This window comes from Pyrus communis, chromosome 15 (assembly GCF_041283825.1).
Source record: "Pyrus communis isolate YQ-2024b chromosome 15, ASM4128382v1, whole genome shotgun sequence".
NCBI classification, from domain to species: Eukaryota; Viridiplantae; Streptophyta; class Magnoliopsida; order Rosales; family Rosaceae; genus Pyrus; species Pyrus communis.
Window position 1 is genome coordinate 21,367,139 of NC_142579.1, and position 11,245 is coordinate 21,378,383.

Sequence of the window (11,245 nt, forward strand, 5' to 3'; positions counted from 1 at the left end):
AGATTTGTTGAATACTTAGATGAACACTCATTATATGCTTGTTCTCCATGTTTTTAATATATTCTAACACTTTATAATTTGTATGTTATTTTATTTTGAATTTATGCATCCTAATACAATTATGTGTTTTTTTTTTATAAGTATAAATAAACACTTACTTATACAATGTATACTAAATTTACTTAAATCCGCCTAATTGCTTAGGTGCTAGGCCTCAGCTCGCCATCCGACTAGCGTCTAGCATCTTTTAAAACATTGTTTACGACCATTTACTAATGGGAATTGTTATTGACACTCCAAAAATCTCATTTTACACTTCAAATTTTCTAAAATTAGAAAGAAAAATACACTTCTGAACAGTGTAGAATGAGATTTTTAGAGTATTAATAATCTTCAGTAATATAGAAAGTTTATTTATATGTCAATACCTTGTAATATAGAAAGTATGTCACCATGAGGCCCTAAAGGTCAATTTCCAATTTTATTGAGGAATAAATTTCAAGTCCGTATTTCATACCGCACGACCTAATTCGATTCTTTGTGATGATAAATCGCACAATGATGATTAAAAGAATGCTAAAATGCATCTAGAAATCTTTTCAATCCCCGAAAGTGGGCGGCCATAACGAAATCCCCTTTTAAAAAGGAAAAAAAAAATTGTTTTTCTAGTCTATATATGTCAAATCAATAAAATTGGTATTAAAATACCATGCAATCTAGAAAGTTTATCTTCCAGAATATATCTTGAATACTTTTCCGCATGCTGTATTTTACATATTGTTATAATCACATGACAATAAATAAAATTAACGATTTTCTTTTCAAATGAAACAGTCCGTGGTCCGTTTAAAACCAACCATCTGTTGATATTTTTCAGAAAGTGCTACTTTTGCTTTTATCAAAACTTAATTAAGAGTTACCTGGGAAGTAACTAAAGGAAGTGAGCGTGGTTGAACAGCTTGTCAATTGAATGCTTTCCTCTTCCTGATCTCTACACCTGTAAGAAAATCATGAATGTGAGCAACCACTTGAAGTAATTTCAGTTGGGGTTCTTTTAATTTTCTCCAAAGATGTAAGCAACAAAAACCACAAACTGTTCTCACCTAAAACAAAAGGTAACAAGTTGTTTAATAAAGACGGTGAATCAGTGATAAATAGGACGTCCAGCTCAAAAGTTAGAAGTTATTAGGTAAAGTATTTATGACGTTCATAATACGTTACATAGGTAAAGTGCCAAAAATGCCCCCCAATTGCTCTTGGTCGTGCGTCTTTTCCTTTTTTACACAGGAAAATGGCGAATTTGCCCTCGTCGCCCGCGCGTCCATCATCGTGGAAGAAACCTGTTCTCGACTCTTCTGCTTCTCTTTCATCTAAAATCCAAACGCTCTCTACTCAAGGCAAGTAATTTGAAGTTTTGATCGTGTTTTCAGTTATTACGCCCAATTTCGAATTTAAATCTATTTACTTTTTTAAATTGAATTTGGGTTACTGAAATCATGGATGAAAAATCTGCCAGAAAACTCAAGATTCCAGTATTCAAATTATGGGTTCTCTTTAGACTTCGCAATTGTTGGATCTGGGTTCTCTTCAGGCTTCACAATCTGCCAGTTCGTCTCTCTGTTATACCTGTGATTATCTTAATCACAGTAAAAGGTTTACTTAATGTTTTAATTGAGTAATTAGTTATGTAGTTTGTTATGCTACTCTCGCCGATCTTCTTAATCTAATTCACTCTTCCATTCAAACGGCGAACGCTACCACTCTTTGCTGCAGGGGCTTCTATTTACTTAATTAACATGGAACATGGAGATGTTATTAGAGTTCCTGCAGGGGCCTTCTATTTACTTTATTTACAATAACAATGATGAACCTCTTCACATTGCAAAGCTCATCCCTTCTGTTAACAGTTCTGGACGATTAATTACCTACAAATCCAATTAAATTTTTACACAGAAACTTGAATTTTGTTTTGGTTTTAATATTTTGGGTTGGTAATTTATTTAATTTCTGCAGGAATTCTTCCCTGCTGGTTCTGGAAATCCCAAGTCATACTTCAACAGTTTCGGCAATGACATTATTGAATCTGCCTCCAGTGTAATTACAATTCTTAATTTTTGTTCCTTGCCCTTTACTTGATTTAATTTGTTCACATAGATTAATTAGGCTCTAATCTATAACTATTAATTATTTGATCAGACCCTAAGAAAGAACTAAGAGCAGGACTTTAGACTAAAAAGGGGCCAACAAGGGGGTCAAGGCATGGTCATGAGCTCCCCAAAAGAGCAACTTGAGGCACTGTTTGGTGATCACCCAAGATTGGTACCTGTAACCACTGCACATGTATAGTTTCTTTTTATTTTTTTAATTACCTTGAACTGATGACAAATTGCGCTTTTTTTCTCTGCCACGATTCTTTTTGGTTACATGATTTGCAGCATGTACAATGCCATCTCTGTCATAATTAATTCATTTACGCTTGCCTTCATAAAATGGAATCCACGTTATAAAAATTGCCTTCACTATAAAAGTATAAATTGTCGGGTTTTATATATTTTGGAGATTGGCTATTTTTCAAGGTTTATCATGAAGGTTGTATTTGCATGACATCTCTTCTTATACAAAGAGAAAATATATTGACTAGAAATTTTTTGATTTGTTAAATGTTTCTGTTTCTTTATGTTCATAAGATAATTGAGAAATTGGTTAATTACACAAGAAATTAACAACTTTTTGGCCAACTAACCTTATTTTAATGCTTTTATACGCTACTTCCCTATTTCCAATCCTGCTTAAATATTGACGAATGGCTATTCTTGCAGAGTTGTATTGGACAGAAGCTATCCTCAGAGTTGCACCTGAGAATTTTGGAGGTGATCCCATTCGAGGCCATTTGCAGCTAATGATTCTCAATTTCTCGAGTACACCAGTAAGTCATTTATCTTCATTTCTCATGGACATTTGTTTTTCTTTTTGATAACATAGTTGACCGTGCTTTTAGCCTGTTATTATAATTACCGTTAACAATTACTCTTAAAGAGAGAGATGGATATACCAACTAATGCATTTCAAGGAGTACTTTAACGGCGTTATTGGAATTGGATAACAATACTTGCTATAACTTTGGCAAGGAATCAGTTGACAGTGTGGGGTTCATGGATTTGGATTTGGCATTCTATGATATTAGCCAAGGAGTGGAAATTTTGATTGGTTTGACTGGTAATTTGGGTATGCTGTTTACATTCAACATTTTATAAGACAAACCAATATCATTGTATTATATGTTTTATCAGCATTCAACATTTATAATTGTAAACAATCTTTGTGTGTTTATTTTATTTTTAAAGTTTTCAGTTTCCTAAATGAAGTTTTGACATGTATGGAATTTGACAATTTATCTTCATTTGCATTCTTGCATTTGAACTTGCAAGTTAGTTTATGCTAAATGATGTTTAATAATTTAGCTAGAGAAAACGTTTCAATTGATTGTCATGAACTTGGTGATTTAGAATTAGCTTATCAATGTTCCATACAATTTCTAATTTCGCAACAACGCACGGGCAGCAATTTCTAGTCTATACTAGAACTTAAGAATGATATATTTTTGTGTTGTACAACAATCTTCAAACAAGATTAGAGAACCTTTAGATTTCTTTCTTCTTTTGTTTTTGCTGATTAGACCTTAGAAATATGAAGTTGTGATTTGCGACCCACCTATTGAGGGTGAGATGTGTCATACTAACTCGAGGGGTGCTTAGCCTATGGTTAATGTGACATCAGTATGATGTGATTGTAAATCTCTCACCTCTTTAACTTATTATACACACAACTAGTCACTTTAGTGCTTACAACTCATGCTACTTCAAGCACTATTTAGGCACTATTTAGGCAAGGTAATTTGCTACCGACCTATTGAGGGTGAGATATGCCATACTAACCCGAGAGGCTTGCCCATGCTTAATGCGACATCAGTATGATGTGATTGTAAATCTCTCACCTCTTTAACTTATAACCCATTGCTATTGAGAGCAGGAACTCTGCCGAAACTAAGAGAAAAGAAGGCCAATCTTTGCAGACATTCATCATGTCTACATCTGCATATATGCGTTTGTACATACAGATAGGTTACTGCTGTATTTCTGATTAGATGTTCTGACTAACAGAGCGTGGTTTAATAACTTTATTGTTAGCGGTCAGTGGTGTCGATATGATGCTTCACTGACATTTTGCTTCTGGAGTTTGGCTTTTGCAGCACTAAACTAGAATTAAAATCAGAAGCGATGGAATGAAGTTCGTTGGACTGTAGCTACATATAAACATGGTGGCCCTCCTGTCCCACTTACCACTACCACACTACCACACCACCACTCTATATAGCTTTTGACTGCGACCATTCACACTGCACGCTCTGATTTTATGGTCCTTTGCATTGCATCAGTTTGAACTTTATCTGTAAGTCGCGTGGCCCTAAATCTAAATATATACAAAGTCTATAAAATTTATCAATGACCGGAAAACAAAGTAAACAGAATGCTGATTACAGACAAAGATTACAGTGTCCTAGACAAGGATGTTTTTCGTGTTTGCTTTGCAAGATTTTGGTAGAAAAGTGTATATGGATGATGAGAGAAAATTTATATGAGACTGTTACTGCTACGTAGCAATATTAGATAGTAAAAAATTTCAAACTAAAAGATTGATTATTCCTCTTCCTACAATTAGGTAATATAATATTAAAACTAATTAGAATGTTCAAGCTCAGACTTTTGACCATCCTTGTAGTCAAAGCCAACTGCCTCAAGATAGTAGTAGACTTGCAACGAGCCAATGAGCGTACGACCATCCCATGCTCCATATATCGGAAAGGGATCCTCTCCGGATTCCTTCCACTAAATCTTTTCTATCAATTAATCCGGATCCTTGAATTTGATTCAATAGGTAAAAATATGGATCCACTTTAAAAGTTATAATAACTTTAGCTGTTGGATCAATTTTCAAAAGTCCACATTGGTTGATGGGGAGGATTTGGTGGAAGGGATTCGGAAAGGATACCTTTCCCTATATATCATTAGGTAGGTATAATGGTCCTCCAATCTCTAGTCGGCCAGAAATAGAGGCTAGGAAGAATTTAAATGATGTGGTTAAAAATGGAAAAGTGCAATAAGATGTCAAATTGGACATAAAGTAGATACAAGCGTGGGGTTTATGGCTATTATCTTGTATTTGTTACGTGATTCATTATTATTCAACATTGATATTATCTTCAACTTAACTTTCTGTACAATCTAATAGGTGTGGAGGTTTTTCAGTTTGTGGTCCCAATTCGTGTTTAATTGGGACTAAAGATCGGCTCGCTTTAAATATAAAGTCCAAGCATGCAGAAGATGCTTTAAAAACTAATGTAAATGGTGCTTGGGAGAGCGACGAAGAGGTTGATTGTGTAGGGGTGGTTATTCGTAACTCTCAAAAAGCTTTGTTCGATGGTTTAGCATATTTTAATAATGTGTTTTATCCCCAGCTCGTCGAACCTTAGTTGCAAGAGAGGGTTTGATTTTGGTGTCGGACAAGAGGCGGGATCTGAATTACCTTATGATTTGTAAGAGTGAATTTCTCAAAATTATTTTTTACTTGAGTAAATGGTAGCAATGGTTCTTTAACTTTAACTCAATTGGCGCAATGGTTTCTCAACTAAAAATTAATTACCATTGGTTCCTCAACTCATCAAAACGTGCAGCTGTGATTCCTTTGTAAACCTTTTAGAGATCCATACCATCAAACCAATGCATATTAGTATTCAGTAAATCTACGTTGTGCATGGTCATTAAATGAACATGCATTAACCTTAAATACTTGTATATAAGGCTGACAAACCTAACCTGAGTTTGTAGCCATCTTTAGCACTCGATGAGTAATTTCTCCTAGGAATTACTCTCTTGTGATCACGTTAGAATTCTCTAGTTTTCAATGGGACAAACCAATCTATATGGAACAAAGGATAGATCACCGAGAAGAGGGACCAAGCATATTTATATGTATGCATTGCAACTGCTTCTTCCCATTAATTGAGCAGTTGTAATCAGTTGTCAAAGAAACCATAACAGCATCATTCTAAATTTCAAATTAGTTTCTTATATTTTCCCTCCATATGGTTGTTATCTGGTCACAACCCTAAATAAAGTCTTACTTCATATATAGCTCATATTATTTATGTTTTTGCACGACTTGGTGTTTGATCATGCTCACTAAAGTAAACCTTACATTCTCCCATATGAGCAAGATCAAACACTCTAACATTACTGCATTCAAACAAGTAAATGTGATCACTGAGCTATTAAACAAAATTGACTTATGACTACTTGTCATTCAATACATCAGACGAACTTTAGAGAAGATGATATCAAAGCTTGCATTAGTTTCTCTAAAATCATAAATGATCATATCAAATATAAGCGTTGCCAATGAGGAAACTTTAGTTGGGATCATTATAGTATACTAATTGTGCTCCCACATTTCACTGGTCTTGAGATATTAAATGAGTATCTCATACATATGAAACTTGCAAGAATTAACACATGCACTTGACATCATTTGATGTTGTACTAATTCATTATAATCATTAAATTTATTGAGTAGTCATGATACATCACAAAATAGTAAGACATTAATCATAATAGCCTCACTCCCACATTCAAACTCAATCAAATGAATTATGTAAGCCCATACTTGTAACATGCTTATTGAAACTTTTAACATGTATGACTTTTGTTAGAGGATCAACTGTCATATCATTAGTGATGATGTGCTCAATGTCTATAATACCTTCCTTCACTTTGTCCAGCACCTTTAGATTATTTAATGTCCATCAACCTCGATGCTTCAGACCTCTTATTGTTCTTGGCAAAGAACACTGTAGATGCATTATCACATAAGATCTTTACTAGCCTTTCAATGCTTCTAACTACTTTCATATGATAAATCAAATTATTCAACCAGTTTGCTTGTTTCATTGCCTCGAAGCATCCAATATACTCAGACTCCATTATTGACAATGCCCTCATTTGTTGCTTCTTACTTATCCATGAAATTGCACATCCAGCTAACATAAAAACATAACCACAAGTTGACATTCTATCATTAACACATCCTCCAAGATTAGCATCATTATAACATGTTAATTCTAGATTTTCAACATAGTGATAACACAGTACATAATATTGTGTCTTCTTTAAGTACCTAAGTACTTTCTTTCCAGCATTCCAATGAGAAAGCCCTGGATTCAATTGAAACCTTCTCAAAACACTTAATGCAAATGCAAGATCTGGTCTGGTACAAACTTGAGCATACATCCATTGCTAACCAAGGAAGCATAAGGTTTGTCTTTCATCTATTGAATCTCAAATTCAGTTATGGGACATTGCTTGGTAAAGAGTTTGTCTCCCTTACCAATTGGCACATCTCCATTACTGTAATTCTCCATATTGAACCTTTTCAATACTTTACTGATGTAATTCTTTTGTGCTAGCCCCAAAACTCTTTGCTGCCTATTTTGACAAATTTCAATCCTCAAATCATAACGAGCCTCTCCTAAGTCCTTCATATCAAAATGGATTGATAACATGCTTTTGGTTTCTGTAAGCAACTAAGAATTTGTACTAGCAAGCAAGATATCATCCACATAAAGAACCATGAAAATGAATTAAGACTTTACCATTTTCAGATAAATGCAGTTGTCTATCTTATTCTCAGTGAAACCAAAACGTGTCACAATTTGGTCAAATTTCTTGTACGTCTTGATGCCTGTTTAAGTCCATAAATGGACCTGTTGAGTTTGCAGATCCAATGTTCTTTCCCCCTTTCAATGAATATCATGTAAATGTGCTCATCCAATCAACCATTTAAGAAAGTTGTCTTAACATCCATTTGGTGAAGTTCTAAGTTGAATTGTACAATCAATTCCATAATCACACGAAATGAATCTTTGGTGGAAATTGGAGAAAAGGCTTCAGTGTAATCCACACCTTCTTTTTTTTTGTACAACCCTTAGCCACAAGCCTTGCCTTATGTCTCTCCACATTGCCTTTTGAATTCCTTTTTGTTTTGAACACCCATTTGCAGCCTATAGCCTTAATCTCTAATGTTGGTTCCACTAAACTCCATACATTATTATTGGACCTAGAATTTAATTCATTAACCATTGCAGCATGCCAAAAAGAAGCATGAGTACTTGTCATTGCCTCCTGATAAGTGATTGATTGGATCATCTAAATCACCAATATCATAATCAATTTCCTGCAAATACACCATGTAATCATCTGATATGGCTGACTTTCTTTGTATAGAAGACTTTCTTGTTGGCTACAAAGTTTGATCACTGGTTGTTGATTGTGATGGCTACAATGAAAGCAATGTAGTACTAGTCCTAGGCCTCTCAATATTGGTATCATGAGTATCAAGAGATGGTTGCAATAAGGGTATAGAGAGCTGAATATTACTCATTGATACAATAGGTGAATGAGAAGGAATGTGTGCAGTCAAAGTGTCAACAGGTGAAGTCAACATGGGAATTGGCAATGTTAACATTGAACCATGATTTTCAGAAGGCAAATTGTTACATGCAGACTCATTTTCTTCCTCCAAATTAATCGAATAATTGGAGCTAACTTCATTACAACTGTCTTTCTTGATAGGTTTTTTACCACCTGCAAAAGCGGGAATAAAAACACTTAAAAATACTTGCAAAAGTACAAGGTTGTCGTAGTATAGCAGCTCAAGCAAGTTTGTTTTCCACAGAGATTGACTGAATAATTTGTTTTTAAAACCAACTCTTAATTAATTATTGAAAACAAAGTTTGGAAAATGTTGATTTTATAATTTAATATAATAAAAACGAATTTTAAAACAAAACAATTAAAGAAATTAACTGGAGAACAATTTAAAGAAAGTCAATTTGTACAGCCTAGGGTTTTGCCATCGCCTTAACAATCCTATGCAATTTTACCAATTACTTATGAATTTCCACACACATGCTCCTTACCATGTCTTTAAGAGTTCTATTTCTTCTTTCAGCTACTCCATTCTGTGATGGTGTACCTGGTGTTGTATATTAAGCCACTATACCATCTTGCTGCATATACAATGCAAATGGTCACTTGAGTTGCCCTTGTTCTATGTATCTCCCAAAGAATTCACCTCCACGATCGGATCTTACTATTTTGATTTGCTTATTTAATTGTTTTTCAACCTCAACTTTGAAAATTTTAAAACAATTTAAAGTTTGAGATTTTTCAGAGATAAAAAACAAGTAAGTTTATCTTGAAAAGTCAACAATAAAGAGAAGGAAGTAAGAGTGTCCACATATCGTTTTTATTGGAAATGGACCACACAAATTTGTGTGAATGATCTTCAAGAGATCACTACTTCTTTTAGCTTTGTTCTTGTTGGTTAAATTAGTGGTCTTGCCCTTAAAGTAATCTATGCAATCCTTGAAGTCATCAGGATCAACATTTGACAACATACCAACCTTCTTAAGTCTCAACATTTTGTCTTTGGAGATATGCCCCAATCTTCAATGCCAAAGCATGGAAGATGTATCATTAGTGAGCATTCTCTTTGCTGCATAATGCACAATATTGAAACAATCATGATAATATGTACATTTAATTTGCCAAAGATCACCATTTGGGAAAGCATAGCCAATAGCACAGTCAAAAAATTGGTTCTTAAGATAAAATTTTATTTGATTGCATCTCTAATATAAGAGAAACCATTTTTAACAAACTGAGTCACTGAAAACAAATTCCTTCTAAGTGAAGGTACATAGAGTACATTGTTCAATGTTCAAATATAACCAAATGACAATTTCAACATGACAGTACCAACCGCTTCAACCATGACTTTATTTTCATTCCCAACATAAAACATTTTAAGACTCTCTACTTGTCTCCTTCTGGCTTTAAAATCCCTGCAAAGAATTCATTATATGGATAGAACATCTAGTGTCAAACCACCAAGAGTTTTGAGGTACAAAAACCATATTTGATTTCACAGTAACAAAAACATAAAAAGCAGTCATACATTTCCTAATTAACCATGCCTTAAAAGCTGGGCAATTTTTCCTTAAATGTTCAGTGGATTGACAATGATAACACTTTTTAAAAATGAGGTTTTTGAACCTATAAACCAAGTGAGGTAGATGATCCAGTAGTTTTGAGGGATACACCAGAACCCTTGAACTGTTTCTTGGGACCAATTGCAGCATTTGGAGTGGTTTGAGATCTAGAAGGTTTGTTGCCTTTATAATTATCATTTTTGTTCCCCACGATCATTTTCCTTTTACCTTTGCCAATATTGAGAAGATTAGCCAGTTCCATTCTTTCAGCTTTGGACTTCTTCAACCTCTCTTCCTCTTGACAACAAATGGCAATGAGTTGATTGACACTCCATGTTTCTTTCTAAGTGTTGTAGTTGACTTTGATCTGGTCATACTCTCCAGACAAAGAGTACAAAGCTATATGCACCAGAAATTGTTCAGTGATGCCAATTTCCATTGCATTCAGTTTGTTGGAAATATTCACCATCTTCAACACATGTTCACTTACATTGCTTAACCCATCATGCTTGCTGTTGATGAGTGCAGAAAGTGATGTACCCACTTCTGCCTGTTAGACCTCTTAAACTTTTCCTCAATCCTAGCCATATAGTCCTTGGCTAAGTCACAACTGGATATACCACCTCTAATGTGTTCTTCCATTCCATTTTGCATAATGAGAAGAGACATCTGATTGGCTCTTTCCTATTTGGCAAAATATTCCCTTTCTTGAGCAATGCTTCCATCAACTAAAGTTATTGGTTGAGGAGTCTTGAAAGCAATGTTGAACTTGAGCATCCCCAAGTTCATTTCAATCTGTTACTTCCAAGTGTTGAAGTTGTTACCATTCAACTTCTCAATGTTAGCAAGGTTAAGCATATTAAACCCTGCATCATGAGACATTTGGATTGAAAATTCATAAGTATTGTAAATAAGAACTAGTCTTAATTGTCTTGTCACACTTAAACTATGAAACCAGTTACACCCAATTTGGGCAAGAAACTTTCCATAAAGCATATGAATTTCAACTTCATTGCATAGCCAAGTATAAAGGACATAATCTTATGTAGTACTACACCTTTAGGCAAGAAGAATCACATAAGTACTTGATTTCATCACTTACTATACATCAATTCATAACAATCCCAGTAAATAAATCTC

The 11,245-nt window shown here is 34.3% G+C and overlaps 1 protein-coding gene and 1 pseudogene across 16 annotated transcripts; one reads left to right on the forward strand and one right to left on the reverse strand.

The window, feature by feature from the left end:
* The first annotated feature begins 557 nt into the window (after nucleotides 1-557).
* On the forward strand, nucleotides 558-5,664 carry LOC148690680 (uncharacterized). 16 transcript variants are annotated; one of them, XR_015956350.1, is made up of 6 exons: nucleotides 572-1,397; nucleotides 1,517-1,607; nucleotides 2,014-2,094; nucleotides 2,197-2,319; nucleotides 2,820-2,926; nucleotides 5,290-5,664. XR_015956350.1 is itself a non-coding variant. In XM_088685221.1 (4 exons), the coding sequence occupies exons 1-4, from the start codon at nucleotides 1,292-1,294 to the stop codon at nucleotides 2,857-2,859; spliced, it is 318 nt and encodes a 105-aa protein (XP_088541347.1). In that variant the 5' UTR covers nucleotides 563-1,291; the 3' UTR covers nucleotides 2,860-3,431. The 16 variants fall into 16 exon arrangements, 1 of the variants encoding a protein (XP_088541347.1); XR_015956348.1 differs by lacking the exon at nucleotides 5,290-5,664 and adding an exon at nucleotides 3,037-3,431; XR_015956349.1 differs by lacking the exon at nucleotides 5,290-5,664 and adding an exon at nucleotides 3,136-3,431.
* Nucleotides 5,665-8,388: 2,724 nt separating this feature from the next.
* Nucleotides 8,389-10,894, reverse strand: LOC148690681 (uncharacterized; annotated as a pseudogene).
* Between the last annotated feature and the right edge of the window lie 351 nt (nucleotides 10,895-11,245).

Coding starts and splice junctions, on each gene's coding strand:
- LOC148690680 (XM_088685221.1), top strand. CDS start 1,292: ATGGCGAATTTGCCCTCGTCGCCCGCGCGTCCATCATCGTGGAAGAAA. Junction 1,398..1,516: donor CCAAACGCTCTCTACTCAAG/GCAAGTAATTTG, acceptor AAAATCTGCCAG/AAAACTCAAGATTCCAGTAT. Junction 2,095..2,819: donor TTATTGAATCTGCCTCCAGT/GTAATTACAATT, acceptor CTATTCTTGCAG/AGTTGTATTGGACAGAAGCT.